Source organism: Corvus cornix, chromosome 3, assembly GCF_000738735.6.
Source record: "Corvus cornix cornix isolate S_Up_H32 chromosome 3, ASM73873v5, whole genome shotgun sequence".
Taxonomy (NCBI): Eukaryota; Metazoa; Chordata; class Aves; order Passeriformes; family Corvidae; genus Corvus; species Corvus cornix.
In genome coordinates, this window is record NC_047056.1 from 68,411,054 (window position 1) to 68,437,056 (window position 26,003).

The 26,003-nt window shown below is 38.6% G+C and overlaps 1 protein-coding gene across 2 annotated transcripts in view; it reads left to right on the forward strand.

Moving 5' to 3' along the window:
* The window catches only part of REV3L (REV3 like, DNA directed polymerase zeta catalytic subunit), a 118,948-nt gene that overhangs the window by 90,902 nt on the left and 2,043 nt on the right, over positions 1 to 26,003 (forward strand). For both annotated transcript variants that reach the window (XM_039568093.1, XM_039568094.1), the window contains exons 19-31: positions 3,438 to 3,553; positions 8,752 to 8,870; positions 9,527 to 9,645; positions 10,615 to 10,756; positions 14,616 to 14,860; positions 15,861 to 15,969; positions 16,826 to 17,032; positions 17,651 to 17,760; positions 18,784 to 18,898; positions 20,366 to 20,503; positions 21,324 to 21,514; positions 22,590 to 22,836; positions 24,258 to 24,467. In XM_039568093.1, the coding sequence (XP_039424027.1) occupies positions 3,438 to 3,553; positions 8,752 to 8,870; positions 9,527 to 9,645; positions 10,615 to 10,756; positions 14,616 to 14,860; positions 15,861 to 15,969; positions 16,826 to 17,032; positions 17,651 to 17,760; positions 18,784 to 18,898; positions 20,366 to 20,503; positions 21,324 to 21,514; positions 22,590 to 22,836; positions 24,258 to 24,467 (2,068 nt within the window). The remainder of the gene's footprint in view (positions 1 to 3,437; positions 3,554 to 8,751; positions 8,871 to 9,526; positions 9,646 to 10,614; positions 10,757 to 14,615; positions 14,861 to 15,860; positions 15,970 to 16,825; positions 17,033 to 17,650; positions 17,761 to 18,783; positions 18,899 to 20,365; positions 20,504 to 21,323; positions 21,515 to 22,589; positions 22,837 to 24,257; positions 24,468 to 26,003) is intronic.

Genomic DNA, 26,003 nt, shown 5'->3' on the forward strand with positions numbered 1-26,003 from the left:
TACATATATGTGTAACTTCCTGTGGTATCTGAGCAACTCAGCTGCCAGTAGTACATTTATTGGTTTTCATGCTTTTAGAAGGATGCCACTTGGATCCAAGTTGGACAAACTGACATTAAAGGACTGTGATTATAGGGAATTTACAGTAAGATTTGATCTTACCATTTACTAGCTACTCTACCTTGATTTTCCATTTAGATAGCTTTATATAAATCAGCTGACTGAAACTTAAACATCTGTACTTCATTGTCATTGTCTAACTAGCTATCCTCATCACCAGGGAAGTTGAACAGAGAGAACAGGATCTTGGTCTGCAAGAGGTGGCTAAAATATAAAAAATGGTTCACCCAAAGAGGCTTTTTGTTCAATGACAATAGAGACCAGTTTAGAAAACTTGAGATGCCAAAAATTAGCTGAAATTAGACACTCCCCTTAATGCATGTGTGGGGTCTAGCTGGGATGGAAAAGCAGAGTAAGTAATGGCGCCGTAAAGTGATAGCCTGTAACTCAGTAATGTGCAATTAGAGGCAATCCCTAATGGCCTGGACAGGCAAGACTGAGTTCCAAACTAGCACACTGCTTTTTTAAAAAATCTTTTGATTAATAAGCTTTCCAATCTACATGTGGATTTACATAAAATTGCGTTAAAATATGTGATACTTAAGTTAGATACAATTAATTTATATAAGAAAAAGCATGTATCTGAAAACACCATAAACTAAAGGGCTTTTATGTCTTGTCCTATAAAAACATCTTTGCATCTGAAGGATACTAGAGAAACAGTTGTTGAGATTATATGCAGATGGATTACAGAGGTCATTTTGTTCATTAGGTTAAAAGATAATGGGAAGATTACCTCCAGAACTGATGAAATGTATTCAGTTGCAGTAGTAATATAATAGCCCACTAAATTTTTTTTAAGTAGGAAGTGAGAAAAGTAATGCTCTGCTTGGGCAAGTTAAAACCCAAAGCAAGTGTCCTTCATCACAGGTGGTAGCTGCTAATATGATTATGGCAACTTGCTGCTTCCAAACAGGATGCTTGTTTCTGTTCAGAACAGGCTTAAAAGGGAAAGCAGATTTCTGGCATAATGAATATTGTTTTATGTACCACTTAAGCAGTTCTTCACAAGTTTCAGATTCACATTTGCATCTATCACGGAACCAATCTGCATAATGCCTTGTCCTGTGCAAAATCTACAAGTATTTTCCATTTTGAATTACGTGACACCAGTTTTCAAATATGAACATGACTGACTACTTCCCTCATTTTAATTAATCAGTAGCGTTTTGCAATATGCTAGGACCGAGATAGTTTAGTTACAAGAATTAATTTGAAAATATGTTAATTTTTGTCATGTTTATTCTATGCCTGTATAAAACATGGCATAATTCCTTTTTATTTCAAAGCTTAAATGGAGCTATTAATAATTTTGGAACGTCATTTGGCAGTCATTGTATGTTGTGCAGAGCAGCAAGCGGTCATAACTCTTGCTGATTCCACTGCTGGAATGAACTGCAGGCTAGCTTCAGTCATTTGTCCATAAATTGTTCCAAGTAGCTTTGGGTTTGTACTGTTGGTAGAATAGGTTTCCAAATTGAGTAAATTTACCACTTCCACTCCTGATGATCATTTCCTATCTTCAAAACCAAAGAATTATTCTTTCGACATGAAGAGCAGATAGCAGAATATCCCCCAAAGGCAAAGTACTAGTTCTTTTACTTTCTGTAGAATGCTAGAAATGAAAAACTTTGGAATCCTCTGCTTTAGGCAAAAATTGTATCAAATCCATTCCCTCACAAGTAGAAGTAGGTGATAAAGGGTATTTTTGCAACTTCTGGCAGGTGCAAAAGCCCAAATTGTAATAAAGAGAGAGCCATGCTGAGTAACAAAGTTCAGATATTTTTCACAGAAAGTTAGTGTCCCATGGCAGAAGTGTGGAGAAGCTCTTTTTTGGAGCTATTCTCAGAGTAATTAGTATCTTCAAAGTGAGTTGTCATTGCCTTTGGCTGGGTGGCATAAGCAAGGAAGACACTTTCCTGATAAAGTCTGAAGCTTCATTTGTAATGTCTGTGATACAACTAACTCGGTATTTGGGGAAAGGGTGTTCTGTATTCAGCAGTCAGGAAATACTTGCATTTTTTGGATGTGTTTATGGATGCAAGGAGTACAGAGATCCTGTTCATAAACCAAGGCCCCTGCCTCCTTCTCCAATAAACTGAGGTCTACAAGCCTGCATCGTGTTGTAGGGTTGGGCATAGACTGTGGTACAGGACCCTCAGCCTGTCATCAGTCCTTTACCTCCTGACAGCTGCCCTTATGTCATTCAGTTGTATTGAATGCTGCCTGTTGGAACTCAAAACCCCTTAGCTGCATTGAAAGAATCAATCAAGGTTGGAAAATACACTAAAGATCATTTAGTCTAACCAAGAAGCAGCTGTTCTTCCCAAGGAAGCTTCCTTTCTTTTTTTGCTAAAAATCACAGATACCTCGTTACTTTGGCTAGTCTCTGTCTGCCCAGCCCAAGAAAATCATTTGTAGGCTATTGAGCAAGTGACCAGATCATGACTTCTGGTTTTAATAGTGCCTGCTCAAAAGTTAGGTGATACTGGCTCCTCTGAGCTAACTCCTGCCTCTGCTTTGTCTTTAAAGCCGCATTGTTTGTCCTTCTGTCTAGTGAGCTCTGCTCTGAGCCTGATTGGAAGTGACTGTGTCAGAAGTCAATTCTGACTTTTCTTTTTGTCATACTTGAGCCAGTCAGGTTTTCCAGCTGGAAAGAGGTACAGCATAAAAGGAATTTTTCTTGTATCTTTTAGGAAGAAGGTAGTCGTAAGAAAGAGGTATTTAAAGAAAACTGGTAGATATGGTTTGCTTTTCAGTTTAGACAGCTCTCACTCAACTACAAATTGTAACTCCCTATAAAGGGTCATCATTTAGGACCTGAACTTCCCTCTTATTATGCAAAGCTACGCTTCAGTATGCATAACACATTATTATTTGTAAAACATTCCAGTTAACCTACTGGCAAATTCTGTTCCATAGGCATGACTATATTTCACTGCACATCTGTCTCATGCCAGTAGCTAGGTTTCAGTTTATGCTTGATACCTCCTGATTCCATCAATAAAACCTGATGAGACCTCAATTTTGTTCTTTATTTGTACAGACTGAAATAATAGAAGTATGTAAAAAAAAAATTCCAGTGAAAGTATTCTTTCTAAATATTTTTGCTGTTGAATGCTACTAAAAATCCTAAGAGATTGCCTGTTTTAAATATTGTCTCCTAGTCCAGATGCTGCTTTTATAGAAACCGATTGTGACTGCGTCTTTTTTAAACTCAACATGATTTGAATGCAATCCTGTTTATATTCTGTTCATGGAAAATATTTTCTTAAATGATATGAAGCTCATTTTTTCTTTTCCTCCCACCTCTCTAGATATGACCCAGACATTTTGTTAGGCTATGAAGTCCAGATGCATTCCTGGGGTTATCTCTTACAGAGGGCTGCTGCACTGAATGTTGATTTATGCCAGATGATTTCTCGTGTGCCAGGTAAGTTATTGTATAGGGCTTCAGTTCAGTTCTAGTAGAAGCAAACTGAAATCTATGAACAAATTAAAAAAATAAATACAGAGTATTTCTTGAGATAGGCCTCATTTTTTTTTGTTCTTGCTCCTGTGTTGTTACAGTATAATCACACCCACACACCAAAAAAAAATTAGGAATACCAATGAGATTCTAGTGTTTTCTGAATTTACAAATTCCTGGAGTATTCCACTTCTGTGTGTGTCCTGTATTCATGAACCTGGACTTATATTCTGTAGTTGTGTGTTAAGTTTTCAGCTCTTTGAGGTGTTTCTGCTACCAAACCTTCTCTTGCTTTCCTTGGCTTAAGTCATTCAGAGTACCTACCATAATCATCATTTGTGGTTTCTCTGGCTGGGATACAAGGACATAAAAATGCTCCTGAGTAGCAACTGTTCTGGAGAGCAGCTTTGTAATAAAATCCTCACTTTCAATACCCATTCTTGTATTTTGGGCAAATTTTATTGTCCCCAAGTGCTGATGCTTTCCTCCAACATTTGGAAAAAAGTCTGTTTAGACTGGCAAGAAAACTTGGATGAGAATGGTAAGCCTAGTGTCTGTACTTAGCCAATCAATAGAAGCCACCATTCTGAAGAATGGAGTTAGTGAACAGCTAAATAAATGTGCTGTCACACCCGAGAAGAGTCAGGATGACTTTGCAAAATTAAAAACTGTCTCAAAAATATGTTGTAGCTCTTTACAGTCATCAAGGTGATGTGGATGAGGGATATTTTAAAAATGAAAATAGTTGAAAAAGCTGCTTTTGTCAGGACTCTTGCCAAAGATCTGTACAGAAGTTAAATAGCCATGAAATAAGAAGTGCTTTACTGTGATTGTTCTATTAAAAACTTCAGCCTGTTGCTTTGTAGTGGTTGCAAAAGCAAATGTTAGGAATTATGGAGCAAGGAAAATATAAAGCAATGAATGTAAATGTAAAAAATGTAAAAATCTGTAGTGTGCTTGTACCTCAAATACTGATGTTGTAGCCTCCTCATAACCTTCCCCCCCATCAAAGTGGATATAGGAGAACTGGTAAAGATGAGAAGGATAATCCAAAGGTGTCTAGTAATTTAGTATTTTGGGATTCCAGAAGAGACAAAACAGTGTAGGAAAGGTAAAAGCCTATGAAATCTTGAGGAATGTAAAGGGAAATAGAGATTGGGTTTTCATGGTCTTTTCCAATGCAAGAACCAGAAATCAAGTGAAGCTAGCAAGTGGCAGATACAGAATAGAAGTTGATTTTTAATCTCTTCATTGTTGAACTCTTGAGTTCCTTGTCACGAGATAGTACAAATGCTTAAAGTGTACATTGCTTCAAAAGGAGATAAATTCTTGCAAAAAAAAAATCCATTGGGATCTATGATATATGTGAAAACAAGGTCTGGACCAGAAAGCTGCAAGTGGTTAGAAGCTGGAAGAGTTGTAGAGAGAGTATCAATAACTGCTTCCCCTATCTTGAAGCATCTGCCTTTGAGTACATGACAGAACCTGACACTGGGCTACTTGAATGTTTGGGCATACCCAGCACAGGAGTCATCTTTTGTGTAGTTTTCCTGTGTGCCTGGCCAGGAAAATACGATGTTTTAGAAGCACTATGTTCACACACTCCTTCCTTGAGGTTTAAATGATTGTATACTCTTTTGATGCTTTCAATACCTGTAACATGTTTAGAAAAGAACTGAGTTATAGAGTCCTCCCAGAGACAAGAAAATACAAGAAAAAAATTGTATCTTCAGCTGAAATTTATTGGCAATTGGACTTTGGTGAATTTTAAAATACTTTATGTATGAAAACAGGAGCACATGATAGTTTAAATATGAATAGACCATCAAAGCTCACAAGTTTCCTTCTTCAGCACAAAGCTCTCAAATTTGTTCTTCAGGAATAATAACTGATTGCATGAACCTTGTTATGCAATTCCTTTGATGGCTTAAATTGAGATGATATACTAGTTGCAGAATAATGCCTCTAGGTACAGTCTTCAGAGGTACTGAATCATGTTCAGAAAAATTTTTGACCCATTACATCTTACGATTTGCAATGTCTTTGGTAAGAGGAACAGTTAAGTGTTGTAGTCAGAGGTTTCTTAAAACCTCCAAAGATCACAAAGATGTACTGCTCTATTGTAGAAGAATGGCTGAACAATCGCTTCAGTTTGGGACATGTGCCTCTGCTGTTATTCTTAAAGGCTGTTGCAGCTCTTGTCTTGCAGGACAGCTCTGTCTGTACTTTAGTTGATGCAGAACCAAACAGATCAGCAAAGCTGTTAATAGTACCCATCTTCCTGACATAAGCTCTTCCTCAAGTTACTGATTTTGGGATACACATGAATGGGTCCTCAAAGAAGAAAGGGAACTTCATGGTTCCTAATGGTAATATCCTCATATATTTCACAGTCAGGCTTCCTTCCCTACAACTATGAAGTCCCACACAACATGGGTCAGTTCTAGTGAAGGAAACCAGGATTGTAGCCCTTAACATTTTTGGACAGGAAGTTCGAGTTCCCTGACCATCTTGTCACACATCCCAAGATCCCAATTTATCCACATCCACATCCCAATTTATCACTGGACACCAATTAGTGTGCAAGTAGTGCAAGGCAACAGTGGCAGTTTATGCTGCTCCCTAACTACACCTCAAACCCCAACCTGTGCATGCAGAGCATAGACACAGTCTGCACAGCACTGGTATTTGTAGTGCAGATGTTCCTGTGCCAACTGGTAGATGCACACTCAGAAGTGGAATACATAACACTTAAAAATGCTTCTAAGAATTGGTGTTATTTTAAGGTAAGTAATTATTTTTTGACAGAATTGCAGGAGAAAAATGAGAAAATGTTTACACTGATGAGCTCTTCCCAAAAATGTCATATTGTAAGTGTGGGCTTGCATGCATGACCATATACATGCAAGTTGTGTTCTCTGTTGCTTTGTGGCCTCCTTGTCCATGGTTTTGACCCCATCTGTGTTCCTTTTGCATTTCCAACCCCTGTGCTTCATATTTCTCTCCTTTCTTCATATGCTGTATTTTCAGAACAGGAAGTGCTCCTTCAAGCAGTATGCTCCTCATTCTTCATGTTGAAATAAAGATGGAAGGGACTTCTCCTTCCCTTTCCTATGATTTCACTTAACAAAAAGAAATCTGGACTTCTCTCTGGTTTTGCTTTATTGGCTGAGTCTGGTGCTGCCTCTGCCATTTACAAGTGAACTATTCATAAGTCGTTAGGACACATCACAAGAACAGTGAGTGCTGTGCCTGTGCATAGTGGCATTTTCTGTGTGCGCACTGTGGCCTCCTGTTTCCTCCTTTACATCACAGTTCAAAGGGAGTGGGTAAGAGAGGGTAAGAGGAGACTTCTTTTTATTTCATCTCATGCACTTGAAAGATAGGAGGAATGTCCAGTTCTGCTTCTTAACAACATAGTTTCCAAAGAGGCTTACATGGTTCTGGTGATATAGTTCCCACCCCAGTTGTGGAGTAGTGCAGGTTTTTGTAATATCGTGGTGCTCATCGCAGGCAGTCTGGTTCATCAGGCGGTGGGTGGGTCTCTCTGGTGACCACATTATACTTTGCTGCCTGTTTTTACCAGCAACACGTGAAGCAAACTTACTATGGGAAATCTCCCCTAACAAGTCAGAAGAGAACTGGGATGACACTGCAGAAAGTAAAACTAACCAATATTTTCTGCTTCCAATAAAAAAAAAATATGGAGGGACAGGAAATACAAGTTCCTCACTTTCACAGGAGATCCAGCATGTGAAAGTGAAGAAAAGCAGAGGAAAAAATGTTGCTACTTGGTGGGCCTTTTTTTCCATCCAGACATGGAAAAAGAAGTTGCGGTTTTCCTCCTTAAAAATCTGAAACAATAAGGAGGTTAAAAAGATGCTATGCATTTTGGTGAAGTGTACAAAAGGTCTGCTCAATTTTGTCAAGGATCTGTGATTTATTGATAAGGTTAGTAAATGACAAATAGGTTTTCTTAATCATATTTTAATTAATATGGTACACATTTGAAGAACAACATACAAAATTAGTCTGTATTATGTTGTTTCACAGCAGTTCTGCAGCATTTCAGGCAGTTTTTGCTTCTGTCATCAAGCAATGTGCTTCATGGCTGTCTGAGGATCTAATTGTTCAGCTCTGATCATTATTGCAAAACAGTTTGTATCCACACTTCTACACACTCTGTCCAAAATGTTCTGCTTTTTGTTAGCAGGGTACTGTACAGGCTGTGCTGTACCTGATAAATGAGTGGTGGCAGAATACAGAGCAACCAGCTGTTAAAAAATGGGTGGATTTAGAATTGTGGGGAAATTGCCTTGAAGTGATTTCTCTTCCATTAAACTAGTAAGAAATAAGACTGAGGATCGGTGTGTTTTCGTAATGGATTTTAGTCTGTGTGGTACATTTTAAAAAACATCTATGTAAACTCTGGAAGGAACACCAAAACTGTAGACTTATAATGACTGAAAAAAGAGATAGTTTAAAGAAATGTATACCAAAAAGACTGTCTTCTCTTGTGCTGTAGCATTCCAAAGCATGACAAAAATCAAGGATGACAAAAGAGGATATATTTCTGTACTTTAGTCACCGCTGTCTCACAGGAAGATGTAGAGCGCTGCATCTGCATCAGTTCCTTCCTATTTCCTTCTCCCTCTGCTATCCAGAACTCATGTCTGTCTACCTGCACTCACTGCAGTGGGGTTGCTTTTACTGTATGAAAGACACTGCATTTTCTCTTCCATGACCTGGTTTGGAGTAAGATCATTGCAAGTAAAGCCTTGAGTTATAAACACCTTAGGGCAGAAATCACTTTTGCTTATTATACTTTTTTTATGTTGTGCACTACTGTATGTGCAGCAAACTCTCAAGTAACATTCAGCATTGCATAACCAATATATCCACTATGGAGAATATATTGCCTTGGACATTATTTCAATGAAACTGAAGTAAGGGTTCTCTGCAAAGGGCAAGAGCAGAAAAACCTGGAGGACTTCCATTTAGAGATTGAGTGGATGATTGGTAAATAAATAATCTTGTGGAATCATTAGTAATCTTTATGAATTCTTATTTTTCTAGGGAGCACAAATTGAAAGAGGAATGGCTTGATCTGGTCTTGACTGTCCTATAACCTGTGTAAATATATTCTCTTTTAATGTCTTTAGATGAAAAGAAAGAGAACAGATTTGCCACTGAGCTGGATGAATATGGAGCAGATACAATGAGTGAAATAAATATTGTTGGGCGAATTGTCTTGAATATTTGGAGAATGATGAGACATGAGGTAAATTTTTTAAAAGATTAATGTTTTGACTTACTGGGTTTTCTAATTATTGCAGACTTTGTTGAAAGTTTCATGTAAATTGTGTAACTTCTAGATTTTTTTTTTCTTTATACACCTCTTCAAATAGAGTAGTTTGCCAGTTTGTGAGAATGGGTTTTGCATATCGCTAAACTGTAAAGTACTGAAGCCCTTACTTTTCAGTAGTGTTTCTTAATTATACTCCTTTTCACTGATTTGTGGGTTTTGAGAACAACTTACTCGTTTTAGGAATTTGTCTAATATGGTGGTTTTACTACATTAAGTACTTGAACATATTTTAAGATGTCAGATTTACTCTTCTTTTTTTTCTTTTCTTTTTTGTTCCATTTATAACTTTACATTTAATATTCAAACAGCCCAGTCTTTACAAATCTTCTTCTGACCAAGTTCAGACCTGATCTTTATGAACTGCATAGCTGTGCATAGTCTTTTCAACTGATAAGGGATACTTTTTCCAGACTTGTAAATAGTTAGTGACTTCTAAGAAGAAATATTAGCTTTTTTAACAAAGTACTAATAAAAGTTAATAAATGCAGTTGTTGCAGTTTTTGAAAAGTAGAGATTTTTTGATTATGACAGCCATCATGCATCTTGACATGTCTGCTGTGTTTTTCTAGGTGAATCTAACGAATTACACTTTTGAGAACGTGGGCTTCCATGTTCTCCATCATCGTTTTCCTTTATTTACATTCCGAGTTTTGTCTGATTGGTTTGACAATAAGGCAGATGTCTACAGGTAATGATCTATTAATCCATTTTGTTAACTGTTTTTAAGGCCAGATTCTTAACAATGGATAGGTGGAAGGTAAAATCAGCATAGGAAGAAATAATCAATTTAGCTCAGGCACTAGAGCAGTGTATATGCAGCAACATGAACTTGTTTACTTGGATGTTCTGTTACATAGTTATACCCTCAATATTACAGTAAGATATTTCAGTTACATTTTGAACATATCTGAATAGATGTACTATTTTGAAGTTCTGTAATGTCTTTATTTTATTTTAAATAAAATGTTCATCAGAAAGACTTTTAATGAACTGTCAGGCTTTTGTTTCACTTCAGAGTGCATGTCAAGCAAGCTAGGCTTAAAAGTAGTACAAAACAGCACACAAGATGTTAAGACAGGAGCTATAGCTGCTTAAAAATACCTTCATATGACATGTATCACATTCAGCTTCACTCTTCTTGAAGCAATTTGATATTGTGTGATATGAACAATTCATGAAACTGAGTATTGATCTGAACATTGTTCGTGACATACACAAATTTTTTGTAAAAGTTGAACCTTGTAACTAAGTGGAAATGTCGTTTATGCTCAAATTATGAATTCATGTTCAGCTGTGATAGGCATTCTTAATACAGAAAGATGTTTCCACAAAGGTCCACTCAGTTAAAAAGCATGTAAACAGATGAGGAGATAGTTGTTTCTGTTTTGGTAATCCTTTGGGGCAGTGAGGAGAACAGGATGTAGTATATCATTGCGAGATGCCTTAACTGTAGTTTGCTGTAACACATTCTGTGTACATCTTTAGAATACATAAATGTATATTTATATACACCACACTTTTGAAAGAGCTGTATGAAAATGTTCTAGAGGAAATTTTTATTTGCTGGTTTGTAACAAGTTACCATAAAAATACATTTGGCTTAGTAGAAAGAGCAGCGCTCTTCTGATTGTTTATAATGAGGTGTTCACTCTCACAGATGGAAAATGGTTGATCATTACGTTAGCCGGGTTCGTGGGAATCTTCTGTTGTTAGACAAACTGGATTTGATTGACAGAACAAGTGAAATGGCGAGACTTTTTGGCATTCAGTTCTTACATGTATTAACAAGAGGCTCCCAGGTAAGACTTTGTTCTCCTTATACTTCACAAAACCAAAATAGTTTTTACAAAATGTTCGAGTTCTTCGGCATCTTCTCAGTCCATATGTGTATTTTCATAGGGTCACAGAAGACTGTTAACATGAATTAACACGAAACTGAAAGATAAAGAATACTATTCAATCTATTATTGCTGCTTTTGAATTGCCTAGTCTCAGAGTTTAAAAATAACTTAAAAATGGAGTTACCCAAATGTAATCACACGTGTGAATCTCTTCTACTTACTTCAGGAGCACTAAGCTTTCCCTTTGAGTTGGTATTGTTCACACTTAAATGAGTCTGAAAATGAGTGCTTTCTAAAACACTAAGAAATATAATTAAGCATGTTTTAGAAAGATGAGATTAGTTTCTTCCAGGGCAGACAAAGCAGCATTGAATATGTTCTAAGGGACAATTCTGGTGCAGCAGACCTCTAGGTGAGATTTTACAGTAAGACAAGAGGGGCTCTGGCTTTATTAAATACGTGTCATGCAAGATGTTTGTGGTTCTATTATTTTGATACCAACATCAGAGGGAAAAGGGAGCAGGACAGAGCAAGATGTGTGCTTTGTTTGAGAGCCCAGCAGTCTCCAGTAATACCAAAGGCTTTCCTTGCCAAGATTCTGAGTGATTAGGCTACCTCTACTGCTTTCATGGCTACATGTGAGAGCTGAACAGCACCTGAAATGAGAGTCAGCTACTCGGTCAAGTGTTAGCTCTTCTCTTACTATAAGCCAGCCAAATACGGGAGTGTCTGAAGCTGCAGTTTCCTGAACAATTCAATCCTATTAAAAAACTTTTGCCACCTTTTTTCCTTTGACTGCAGTTGCCTGTGTCATCTCTTGACTCAGAGCAGATTCTTGTTGGTCTTGCTGGTAATGACCCTATATTTGGGGGAAAAGGGGAGCAGGCTCGCAGGCACCATCAGCAGAACCATGGCAGTGTTCAGTAGGTATTTGCCAGTTTAGCTCCCCAATCTGGTTTACCATATTATCAGAAAATACCACTGTTGGAGCAAGGGAAGAGAAATGCACAGTTAGGGACAGGGAGTGTGGGACCGGCATACTGCCAAGATAGATATGCTTAAACTGTCATGATTGCAGCCCACAAAGACTGTTCTGCCTGTCATTTTCTCAGATGTCTGGGAGTGGGAGTGAGCAACAGAAGCATGCTGCATTTTCTATCCTGACTGTTCTTTTCTCTTCCCTTCTGTGCACGTATGTTCTGTTTCCACTGAAACTTTCTAGATCACAAAAACGGCACTTGCAACAATTCCCAGTCACCTCAAATAATTTTTTTCACACAGAAGAATCACTACCTTTTATGAAGATACTGCTCCTTAGCTAAAAAACACATTAAAATGGAATAGTAAGAACAGATATCCAATATTTTCTTTTTCCACATTTGTATCTCTCATTGAGTTTTACAATAACTTTTAAAAATCATTTTATTTTATTGTATTAAGCCATCTCAAATTTTTCATAGTAGACTAAACAAATCTAACAAGAAATGGTCATAGGCATACAGATAATTAGTCAGATGTTGGAAGAACTTGCTGATTTTTGCACAGGAGTCAGCAGGGCTGATTGAGAGAACTTTAAACTGAATTTCAAGGGAGAAAGGAATAAGACCAGGCTCACTGGAGGTAAAGCTGGGAGCATCATACCAGTGGTTGGGAAACAGTGTCCTAGCAAAGTCTTTTGGTCTGCTGTCTCAGTGGAGGTAGAGGGTGGAGATCCATGTGGCAGCAAAGACAAAAGGATTATTGATGTGTTAGAAACCACAGATGGACCTGAGAATAGTCATGTAGGGATTAGGGTTTCCCCCCCTCAAAAAGGTGTTAGGATCAATAGCCCAATTGAGGTGCACCTGCACCAGTGCACTCAGCGTGGGCAGCAAACAAGAAGCGCCAGTCCTGTTTTATATCTTTACTGATGATCTGGACAATGGGATCGAGTGCTCCCTTAGTCACTTAGCAGACAACTCCCAAGTTGGGAGGGAGTGTTGATCTGCTGGAGGTTAATAAGGCTCTAAAGAGGGATCTGGACAGGCTGGTTCAATGGGCTGAGGCCAGCTCTATGAGGGTTCTCCCCTTGGCTCCCAACAACCCCATGCAGGGCTACAGGCTACAGGAAGAGTGGCTGGAAAACTGCCTGGAGGAAAAGGACCTGGGGGTGCTGGTCAACTGCAGTTGAACATGAGCCAACTGTGCCCAGGTGGCCAAGAAAGCCAGTGACATCCTGGCCTCTGTCAGAAGCAGTGTGGCCAGCAGCACCAGGTTGTCGCTCTGTACCCAGCACTAGTGAGGCCACAACTCAAACCCTGTGTTCAGTTCTGGGCTGCTCACTACAAGAAGGACATGGAGGTGCTAGAGCAAGTGCAGAGAAGGGCAGTGAAGCTGGTGAAGGGTCTGGAGCACAAGACCTGTGAGCAGCATCTGAGGGAGCTGGGGTTGTTTAGTCTGGAATAAAGGAAGCTCGTGGTGGACCTTACCGCTCTCTACAACTCCCTGAAAGGAGGCTGTAGTGAGGTGGAGGTCAGTCTCTTTTCCCAAAAAAGAAACAATAGGACAAGAGGAAATAGCCTCAGTTTGTGCCAGGGGTGGTTTAGATTGGATATAAAAAAATTTCTTCTCCAAGAGGATGGTCAGTCATTGGAACAGGCTGTCCAGGGTCACCATCCCTGGAGTTAAGAAATGTGTAGATGTGGTCCTTGGCAGTGCTGGGTTAACATTGGATTTGGTGATCTTAAAGGTCTTTTCCAACCTAAATTCTATGATGCTATGAAAACTCGGGGAAAAAAACCCACAATCTATCTTTTGCCAGAGCCAGTCCCTGACCATCTTGTCACACATCCCAATTTATCACTGGACACCAATTAGTGTGCAAGTAGTGCAAGGCAACAGTGGCAGTTTATGCTGCTCCCTAACTACACCTCAAACCCCAACCTGTTTTTAAGGTGCAGGGTCTTGTTAAAACTGTTGGTTCTGTAAGTTCATTTATAACTTCAAGGTTAAAGAAATTATATCTAACCCATTCAGTACAGTGAATGAATACATAGTATGTCAGGCAGATGGCCTTTAATAGTGATTTAGTTTCTTAAAAAGCACAAGATTTTAGGATTATGTAGGTTTGTTCCTTGATATTTGTGATTTTCAGTCCCTTGCCACCCATGTATATAGTTTTCATCTGTTTTGGTTTTTATTGTTCATGGACACAGTGAAGCCCACTCGGGCTTGTAAAGCCTTTACTAAAGCATTGAGTAATACATAAATAAATAGGGCTGGGGTTTTTTTCACTTGTTTACAGCTATATTTTGTCATGTCTTGAACAAGGTGTTTGCTGTTTTATGCTTCCTGTTCTACTTGTGGTATCAGGAAGAAAGCATGATACCCAGTGCATTTACTGCATATTATACTTTGTTTTCTTCAGTGATCTGCAAATCTAAGAGTACTACAGTTGAGCAAATGCTCATTCACTGACTGTAGCATGGCCATCCACATGTATTATTGAAGCCTGTTGGATGTTTATTTTTTCCATAGATAAAAATTAAAAGTACTCAATTTTCTAGGATTAGGGCTGAATGAAGAGGAAGCACATGGAAAAATTCCACTATATGTGATACAGAATCATAGAATGGTTAGGGTTGGAAGGGACCTGAAGATGATCTAGTGATATAAAATACAATTAAAATATACATTAAGAACATGGCTATTTATTTTGGAAAAGTAGTTAGTTATCTGTACTTCAATGAGGAAGTGTAAGCTTGTATTTGCACCGGTTAATACACACGTTTGTTCTGCATTTTTAAATGATAATGGTTTTATCTGAACTGTTTTGCAGTACCGTGTGGAGTCTGTGATGCTGCGCATTGCAAAGCCAATGAACTACATTGCTGTGACTCCCAGTGTCCAGCAGCGAGCTCAGATGAAAGCCCCACAATGTGTTCCCTTGATAATGGAGCCAGAATCCCGCTTCTACAGCAACGCTGTTCTTGTCTTGGATTTCCAGTCCTTATATCCTTCCATTGTCATAGCATACAACTACTGTTTTTCAACCTGCCTGGGACACGTTGAAAACTTAGGAAAGTAAGTTGTTACTGTTTTCTCACAAGCTTTGATTCCATAGAGACTTGAGTGTTGAGTGTCTTTTCTAACGTACCGAGAACCCCTGGTTGCCGTTGGAAATAGTGGGCACGTATGAATAGCACCATTTTCTGTTACACAATAGAGGTGATAAAAATCTACCATGTGGGTGTGTGCATATGTGTATACACACACATACATATACACATCAATATGTATTCTTAATTAAATATAGAATTAGACTCTGTTCTCATAAAACCCCCCCAAAACAGCTCTGTGCATGTGTGTATGTACACCTCTTTGATTATTGTCATGGTGCTGGTTTTATTATTGCTTCAGAATAAGTTAAAATTAATATAAATCCACCATCTGTCTTCAAGACTGGACTGGGGTTATTCCTTAATGAGTTAGGATAGTTCCTGTATCAGTTGTAGTTCACTCTGGTTCTAACTACTAAAAATTAAAAGGTACAATTTAGTTATTCTTTGTAGCATCTTTTATTGAGCTTAACAGTTATTCTGTTAATTGGAAAAAGATCTCACTGCTCTTCGTAATTACTCTATAATATAAACAGTATTTTGAAGAATGGAAAGATACCTGCAATAGTTGCTGGGTGTCACCATCAGGTTTTCAAGTTTCTGATTTGAAATTCTGAATTTGTAGGAAGAAAGTGCAGTGTGGTACTTGGTAAACATACACAGTTTCCATAGGGGATTACAGTATTTAGTATGTGCCTCCACTAACTCAGTATTTGGTAATAATTCATAACACAGAGCAGAATTGATAAATTTTGCATGCATTGGAATTTAGCTATTTATTACTACTTTGTTCCTAGAACCTTTTGTATGTAGCTAATAAATTTGAAAGGATGTTAGGTTCATTTATACCTGAGATTACTCTGTCCTTGCTGGCATTATCAGCATTTTAATGTGAGCTGGTGCTTTTTCTTGATTAGGCTGTAAATGAATGAATTGTCTTCATATTTGAATTTTCTCTTTATTAGGTATGATGCATTCAAATTTGGCTGTGCATCTCTGAGAGTACCTCCTGACTTACTTTACCAGATTAGGCACGATATCACAGTGTCACCCAGTGGAGTAGCTTTTGTCAAGGTAATGATATTAGTGCTCTGTGACAGGATTTTCACTGCCTGTTGGCTGACTAGCTTAAGATCAAACTGATATTGTAGTTTATATTTTGCTGCATTAAGAGCAGACAAAAAGGGGAGGTTCAATCTCTCATTTCACAATGTTTTGGTATTTGTCAAAGTGTTGAACTTCTGGCAGTTCAGGAAGTAAAACTTCTTTATGCTTTCCTTTATACTGAAGGCTTATTTAATCTATAATTAAACTATTTTACTTGTGCAGTTTGGGGATCAAACAGTAATTATCTGTGTGCAACAATTCATTCTTGTCCTGCCTGTATAGCAGAATGCTGTCTTAGAAAGTAGTGATTTGGGACATGAAACTCCCCGACTTGCTTTCTATTGTTCTCATTCTGTTATGTGTCCTCCTGGCTGGTATGTAATGAATATGGCCTGGAGCTGTTGCAAATAGTTGCAAATAGCCAGTCACCAGCATACATGTATTTAATGTAAAACAAAAACTTTTTAGTAAAGAATATTTGCAGAATTTTTAAAATATAATGTTCCTTCAGCATTTAATACTTGAGAATTAACAGCTAAATATTGAAGTCCCATTTTAGTTGATAAGGTTATCTGAACTTTGCATTAGCGGGGCTGATGAATACAAAGAACAAAAAGCTGCTTGTTCTGTCCTTAAGCACTTTGCCTGTATTCTAGGTTCCTTGTAATATTTGTGGGAAAAGCCAAACTGTTGGTGGCAAGGGCATCTTGCTAATTTGTCTTCCTGTCAGTGGTTAACTAACATTTCTTGGGTTTGATTTTAGTCTTAACTATTTATGTTGGGCTCTTTAACACCGTGTTTTCCTTTGTTCCCTTTCCGGCAGCCTTCGGTAAGAAAGGGTGTGCTGCCAAGGATGCTAGAAGAAATTCTGAAGACCAGGATAATGGTGAAACAGTCAATGAAGGCTTATAAGCATGACAAGGCTGTGACTCGAATGCTTGAAGCTCGTCAGTTGGGTCTTAAATATATAGCCAATTTTACTTTTGGCTATACTGCTGCTAATTTTTCTGGAAGAATGCCATGCACTGAGGTAAGGATTGCAGATAAAAATGTTGGAAAGATGCTAGTCAGATAACATAATATTATTATTTGAAACAAATTAAATACTTTCAGAAAAGCTGTTTTCATTTGTAGTACTGAAAATCAGCAATTTAGGATTTATTTATGATCATCTAGAAAAATATAAAGGTCTTCTTTTTCTTCTTCCCATAGAGGAGCATTTGGAGTTGGCATTTCTGTAGAACTGTTTCCAAAGGTAGATTGGATTATACTTCTAATAGTGGAAATAAAACATTGTAGCTTTTTCATAGTTTTCATAGGAATCACCAGAATCCAAAAACTAGAGAAAATGATCCTGAGCAGTCTTGTCTTGCCCCTTAGATTTTTAATACTTCTAAAGAAGTTTAAAACAATATTTTCTTTATTTAATACTTAATAATTTTTTATCATTTTCCTTTTAGTCCTTTTTTTCAGGTAAGTTAAGCAACCTTTTTATTTATTATATGTATTTAAACCATGAAATAAAATATATTGTCTCAATACAGTAATTTTCATAAAAAGATCAAGCACTGTTAGACTGTGTTTACCAAAACCTAGTATATGGTTTAGCAGCAGAATAAAGATTTTCCATCTATCTTTAACTTTGCAGATTGGAGACAGCATTGTCCACAAAGCCAGAGAAACGTTGGAGCGTGCCATTAAACTGGTGAATGATACCAAAAAATGGGGTGCTCGTGTTGTATATGGTGATACAGACAGGTAATTCATGGTCTGCTTCCTATAATGTTTTAAAATCATAGTAGTTCTTCATAGATAGATTTTGCTTTTGTCTCAACAAGGCAGATTTGTGATCCTGAAAAGTGCATGTGGATCTTCTTTGGATGTTGCTTACTGTCTTTGCTGAATATGCAAAGTGACTAATACCGAGTTTGCTTGGATTTCTTTTAGCACTTTGAAGGTTTCCTTTCTTTTGAAAATTATGTGGAACAGAAAGGGGGGAGGGGAAATATTTTTTCAGTTGTGAATTAATATAAATCTAATTGACCAAATTATTCTTTTTGTGCCTGTTTCTGATGCCATTTTTATTTTGGAAAATAGAGTACTTATAACACAGTAGGCATTGCACCTCGAGGAAGGCACTGTTTTAAGCTTCAGAAGTGGATACAATGCAAAAGCAGCCACCAGAGCATACAAAGATATTATTAAGCTGCCTGACATACATTTTCTCAGTCAGTCTTTCATCTAAATAATAGCCATGCTCTAGACATACCCATCTCTGTTCCACACTTGGATAATTTTTCAGCCATTGGGAAACAAAGCTTGTCTGGCTGTCCTTTCTTAATAACTTGTGAATCTAGTGACTGACTTCAGCCAGATCTGATATAAAAGACTTGACATTTCAAAGCTACTGAATTCATAGTGGCTTCATTTTAAAAAAAATTGTTGGAGGAAGGAAGTAAAATCCTGTTGCTGCCCATAGTGGGGGAAAAATGGCGTACCAGAGCTCTTTACAATTCTTTCCTGGGAACTCCAGTTTTGCACTGCCTGGGAACAGTCACATTCCCTGCCTCACCAGATAGTCACAGCATTCATCAGCCCTTTGGCACTCCTAATCTCATGCTGAACACCAAAGTTTCTCAGATTTTTGGCTTTTCTAGCTGAAGGAAGGGAGTACAACTGATAGCAGCATCCCTGCCTCTCTACCAGGAAACTATAGCTTGTAATTTTCAGGAGCTATGTTGAACAGATCTGTGCTGACTTCCTGTGTCTGATTTCTTGTAGCATGTTTGTACTCTTGAAAGGAGCCACAAAGGAGCAGTCTTTTAAGATTGGTCAAGAAATTGCTGAAGCTGTAACAGCAACAAACCCCAAACCTGTCAAACTGAAGTTTGAAAAGGTAAAAGGAAAATATTTTGCTTCAAATGTGTAGGGTGCCATACAAAAAAAAAAAAAACCAGCAACAACAACAAAACACACAAAACCAACCAAACAAAAAAAAGCCACCAGAAAAAAAGTTGAAAAGATTTTTCTGAACCCTAATGTACATAAGGATAAACAAGTCATGTGCTGTGCTGTTTCTGTGGGTATATTGCAAGCTGCTTAATGCCTCAGGGACCTTCTCAGAGGAGCACTACAGTATGAACAATAAAAAAAAAATTCCCTACTTTCACATCAGTGGTTTGTTGTGCTGGCAGCATCAGGCAGTTTGAATTCCTGTCTCATCAGTTTTTGGAAATGTCTCCCTCAGTTTGGTATTGTATACCTACAATTAAATCAATGTGTGCAACTTAGTAGAGGAAATGTTCACCATCCCCAATTCCAGCACATTAATTACAAGCCTGCTATGTATTTGTTAGGCAGACTCAGGACACTTCAGCATATGTCCCTGTGATACTCACACCTGTAAAATGAAAAATCATAGAAATCCATTCAGTAGGCTTCTGGAAGAAATATTAACCACAACAAATCTTTTATAGAAGAGTAAGGCAATGTGTTACTGATTTTGCTGGAATTTTGTCACTGTAGAGTCATTAGCAAGGTGTTCAGGCCTGTTAGCTTTACTTCAGGTGGTCTGGATATTTTCAAAATACATTCCTGACCCAACAAGTTCATTCAGAATTTGTAAGCCTGAGGCAACCTAAACTCACTGTTCCCTCTTCCATGAGAGTCAGGAAGATGTGGTGTTACCCTAGTAACACTACAAAGAGGAAATTGTTTTCCATTCTTTTATTTAAAAGTGTTCAAGGAATACTTAAACAATCAAGAATGAAATAAGAGGTTGGAGAAAACAAGCCAAAGAGACCATGATCCTAAAAATCCATTCCTGAGAAGACTGTTCTCCAAGCACCAGCATTTAAAAAGCATACTTTTCCCAGATGGAGATACTAGCTGATTTTTGGTACCTCCTTATTAGATAAAGTTTGAAAACAGGAAGTTCTAAGCCACTACTTTTGCTAGGAACATTTTCTTCTCTAATGTTTAAAATGAAGTTGTCTTTATAAGAAAGAAAGATAATAGAGTTACATTAGAAATGGCAACAGATGCAATCCAGAAAAGTAAGGGAGTATACTTGCAACAGTTTATATGGTGTGTCGCTTTCCATCTGAGCTTCAGCTAAATGAAATATAAAGTGATTTAAGAATGGAACACCACAGAATCCCAACTTCCTCAGCCATCCTTTAAGAGTCCTTTGATCTGTTTTATCAGTTGTAACGATTTAACAAAAAAAAAAAGCAAGCAAACAAAAAAACCCAACAAACAAACCAATGAAGCACAGTATTCCTTAGGAAACCCTCTATGTTCAAAGTCACCTTATATTCCCAACATATTCCAGATTGGGCTATCTTCTTTCTAAACATTCCAGGTCTACTTGCCATGTGTCCTGCAAACTAAAAAGAGGTATGTGGGTTACATGTATGAAACACTGGACCAGAAGGACCCAGTATTTGATGCAAAAGGCATAGAGACAGTCCGAAGAGACTCCTGTCCTGCTGTTTCCAAGGTAAAGTATTCACAGATTTCTTCCTGAATGAAATTACAATCTTCTTCTTTCATTTTATCTTTGTCCTTTCTCGGAGTTTCTAGTCCTTTTGAGTTGTCTGAGTCTTCATCTGTTTTTCTAGTATAAGCCATTTGAAAGATAAACTGAAGATCTTTTACAGCATTACAAGGACTTGCATTTTACACCTTATCTTTCATCCCCTAAAAACCCCATTAAAAGCCCTTGGCCCATGTAAGTTCTCTCAAAGACCATTCTTAATCCAGTTCACTTTACCTGGAATTATTACTGCCAGATGAGTGAGACATGCTGATCAGTCTGCCAATAGCTCACATAAATCTGGTTCAGCTAAGAATTCCTTTAAAATATGCTTTCTGGCCTCTTTATTTTAAGCTGTGTATTGAGAGGTTAAAAAGAAGTTAGGAAATCTTATTTTTAGCCAAATTAAAATAAATTTATGCCAGTAAAAAAGGTAACCACATAGAAGGGTTTACTAAAGTCATGGCAAAATATTTTAGATGGCAGGGAAAAACATCTTCTCTCCTACTCTGGAAATTTCTATAATTGTTGAAAAAATCTTACTGCTGGAGTATGGATGATGTCATGAAGGATGGGGCAAACCAAGGAAAAAGTTGTCCAGTAATGTGTTTGTCTTTGAGTAGAAGAGATTGCAGCCTGTTGTCATAGTAATATCTAGTTCACCACTGGTAGTTCTTCTAAGCAGTGTATTTGTATTTCCATGTAATTTACTCAATTAATTGGAATTAATTCTTTTCTAGTTAAACATACATGTTTTTCTCACCTTTCTCCTTTGGTTGTAAAGATACTTGAGTGTTCTATCAAGCTGCTATTTGAAACACGGGACATTAGTCAGATCAAGCAGTATGTTCAGAATCAATGCATGAAGTTACTGGAAGGAAAAGCCAGCATGCAAGACTTCATCTTTGCAAAAGAGTACAGAGGGAGCTCAGCATACAAACCTGGAGCCTGTGTACCTGCTCTGGAAATCACCAGGTAATGAGATCAAGAAGTGCTAATCATACATACTTCTTATCCTGACCTTTGTGCTGACAAGTTATGGGTAGGAGCTCATAGGTATTTTTTTCTTGATCTTTGTACTGACACATTATGAGTAGAAGATTGTGGATATTTTTTCTCTTGACTGTCATACTGTCAAGTTATGGATGGCAGTGAGATGTCGCCTTCAAATACTGTTGAGGCAGTTGTCCCTGACTTTGTTCTGTGTGTGAAAAGAGATGGTCCTAGAAAGCCATTTTGTAGTCCTGGAAAGAGCCACATGTTCAAGAGGAAAGTCTTGGCAAGACGCTGTAACTGTGTGTTCACTTCTGTTACTTACAGTGTGGGTTTTGTACAAGGGCTGGACTCTCAGAGTTTACTTATCATTCATGGTTGTTAGATATGTTACAAATTGTGATAGTGGTATCTCTTAGTGCTGTGAAATACATTACCAGGCATAGTTTTTCAATTTTAATAAAGTACCTTACTTAAAGTTAATATTTCATCCTGTTGATATCATTTATCAGTAATAATATCATTATCAGATGAACAGATAATGTAAGCTGGAACATTTTGTCACCTTGCTTAATACAAAAGGTCTTCCAATTAAGCTATGCTTTTTTAATAAAATAACATCCAAGTCCAAAACTGATACCTACTTCAAATGGAATTGTCATTTGCTTTCTGAGCAAAGGATAATTCAATTTGAAGCATGTATCATTCTACTGAGCAAGCAGTCTCAGAAAGCAAAGGACAATTTGACCAGAAAGCAAATTGTACTGGAGCTCTTTTTAGTACCTTGGCTGCTCCTTATTAAAATATTTTACTAAGGAAGGGGTAGCTAGAAAACAGCCTGCATGTAAATCCAAGTGACCTGAAACAGAACATGTCTGTAGGGCTTGTGTCTCAAGTTCTAAAATTTAGGTCTGATCATGAGACAAAAATGAAACAATTTGGTCCTAACTCCAGTCACCTGGAGAGCAGCTAATATAATCAGATGGGGAAGCTTCCAGGCCAATGAAATAGCTATGAATTTGCCTCTGGATGCATTCTCAAGGCTGTGTTTTGGCAGGAGAATGCTTGCCTACGACCGTCGCTCTGAGCCGCGCGTCGGGGAGCGAGTGCCCTACGTCATTGTGTACGGCATGCCCGGCCTGCCGCTGATCCAGCTCGTCAGGCGGCCCATCGAGGTGCTGCAGGACCCCAGCCTGAGGCTCAATGCCACCTACTACATCACCAAGCAGATCCTGCCCCCCCTGGCCAGGGTGTTCTCGCTCATTGGCATAGACGTCTTCAGCTGGTACCACGAGCTGCCCCGGGTGAGTGGTTTCAAACAAGAGTTAGCAAGTGCAGTGCATCTATGTGCAGTGTTTGGCCTTGTTGTGACTTCCAGTGGAATGAGGTTGATAGGAGGCAACAGCAAAGGTTATTTTGTGAAGCAGTGTTTGATGCTCAAGTACACAGTCCTGATTCTTAGATCTTCTGTGTGGGGCTTTTTTCCACATAGCAAATCTATTTTTTCAGCCAGCCCTTCTGTGCAGGGTCGATCACACAGTCATCTTCTGTTTTCTGATCCCTTCTGTAGTTGTAGAGAATATTTTTCTATAACAGTGTATTTTTAACAGTAACAGTGCATGTTTGGCCATATCACCTTTTAAATCTCTCTGTAAAAGCTGTTGGAACTCCTGTTTTTCCAAAACGTTCTGAAGATCTTTCCTCTGTATAGAAAAGGTGGCATGCCCCAGGAGCAGGAACACTTTCAAAATTTGTATCACCAGAAATTTAAAACCAATAATACCAGAGCATGATTTCCCTAAAAGTTAAAGAAGTCATTGAGGTGCAGGAAAAGAAGAATTAGGTAGCTGGATTTTAGTTTGTGATTCCCCAGACAAAAAGGGATGGCGAAAGACAGTGTATCTGTGTCGTTTGGTTACTCTGCTCAGAGTAGACTTCACAGCATAGTGATACATGGTGTTTCACACTGCAATATAGCATTATAGCTGTATTTCCCAGTATAGCCTTGATTGAATTCAGTTCTTCTTCTTTTCTCTACCTTTCCAATGGCACCGTGGCAGTCACCTTAAGTGTCTCCAACAAGCTGTTGTAAAAAGGTAAAAAGAGCCCTGGCTTTCTGCTAGGCCAAGGAGCAGCGAGGAAGTCACAGGGAGCAGAGCAGCAGGAAAGTGAAGGATAGTACAAAGCAAAAGTCATGCAGCAGCAAGAGCAAGTGCAGAGAACGAACTTCCCAGGGTGATGGGCCAGTGGTGGAGCCTTGTCCAAGGAAATCAGAGCATGAGCTAGTGCCATGGACCAAAGCACTATGGCAGAGCTGTGCCCAGGACTGCCCAGCACAGACACTCAAGGGCAGGCAGGATCCAGACAGCAGCCACTGGGGCTGCAGCCAGGGCACGTTTAGATGCGAATCAGATCAGCACCTAAGAAAGGAACAACTGCAGGAGGCAGAGTTTGAGGTGAGATCAGGAGTTAAGCATGTGACCAAGGATTTTTTGGTTACAGATTCCCTGTGAAATAGGTGTGGGGGAGGGCTCTGATCAGCGTATCACTTCAGGGCCAGTGCTGCACTCCTCAGAGTGCTGTGATTCATGTTCATAATTTGTGTATGAACCCATGCCCCGCAGCCGTCTTGCACTTTCTTACTCGAGAAAAAAGTACGTAATCTAGGAATAAGGCAAGCCGCTGTCTTGGAAGTTCATTACCTCTTAATTATTTTTCTTAACAGATTCAGAAGGCTGCCTCAGCTGCCTGCACTGAGCTAGAAGGACGCAAAGGCACCATCTCGCAGTATTTCACGACCTTACACTGTCCCGTGTGTGATGAACTGACCCAGTATGGGATCTGTAATAAATGCAGAAGTCAGCCGCAGCATGTGGCAGTGATACTCAACCAAGAAATCCGAGAGTTGGAGCGTAAGCAAGAACAGCTGGTCCAGGTACAATTAAAGCATTGTCAGATGTCTGTCAGCAAGAGACAGGGGCTGAAATTTCAAAGCAGTGTGTTACTGAATGCTCCCAACAGAAATTGGAAGTATGGTCCGTGTGTTAAATGTGCTGCAGCTTGTTTGCTTTTTCCATTGCTGTCGAAGGTAGGACAGCAGCTGTTAACTCTCCTAGGCTTTGTGGAAAGCTAAGGCAAAGGAAGAGATCAGAACAGAAGATACTTCTCTCATGTTCTTCTGATTTTTAAGAGTATTCTATATGTTTTGTAGGTCCCTTTTTATCATGACAGACAGCTGTGAGAGTGTAAAAGATTCACCCTTTTTTGCATTAAAATAGCAGATGATGTTCTAGAAACAAAAATGTTTGGGCCAGAAAATTTATTTATTTAAATGTATAACATGGATGTTGTTTAGTTGGAGGATTTTCTTGTTACCTTTCCTCTCAATAGGAATTTTCCAAGCTGCTTTTTCCCCTTGAGCTAGAAGTCAATTAAGAGGGTAGCTGACTGTGCTTATGAATATATTACAGCAAAGCACAATGCCTCCCCTTGTGGAAACATATGCATACCCTCACCTGATTTTCATACTGTCATATTTTATAATTAATAAATAGTTTAAATTTATTTTTAGCACTAGCACATGAACCATTTTAAAGACTTGTCTGAATGTCAGGGATATAAATGCTCCTAAATCTAAGCATTGATTTGATAGGTTCTCCTAGGGTTGCTAAAAACCCACTGTAATTCACTTCTAAAATATGTCATTTCTAAGCTGTGGACTTCTTGCTGTATTTTGTAATATTTGCTCTTATCTGTGTTGGAAGTGGCAGTAAGGGAGGAGATGCGTGTTCTGCAGTTTGCTTGTGGTACTCTAAACCCTTTGCATTGCTCTTGTTCTGGAATAAATCAGAATTTAGCAGACTGGATCAGCTCCACAGAAGGATCAGTGAGTTTGATGAGAACATTCTCTTGTCCCTCCAACAATGCAACAACTCAGCAAGGCCTGGGATCCTTTTGGGACAGTGTCAATGTTTGATGCAGCTGTAAGAGCATCTTCTTATTTTAATATGAAGGCATATATATCCTTCACAGCTTAAATTTTTAGCTCTGTGAGATTACAAATATGCTGGAGCCAGCGGAAAACTGATATAACACTGAGCTGTACATTTTTTTAAACTGCACTCAAAAATTACGTGCTCTAGGTTAAAACCATAGACTTTTCCCCTCAACACAAACTGAACGTAGGACATGTCTCAAGTACCATTTCGTTTGGTCCCTAGCATTTAAACCAGCCACAGCCTCTTTCAGAAGAAGGTTGGGTAGATGTAGTTCTGAGATTACAAACCTGGAACCAGCTGTTTAAATCCTGTTCCTTCTGGTCACAGTTTCAGGCCAGAGGACTCGGGTATTCTCTGAGGTGCCACATGTGGGACTTGGCCAGGAGGGGCTGCACCTCTCCAGCTATTGTCTGTCTGAGTTTCTGGTCTGCAGGGATTTGGTGCTGATGCAGGCCTGGCATCAGCACGGAACG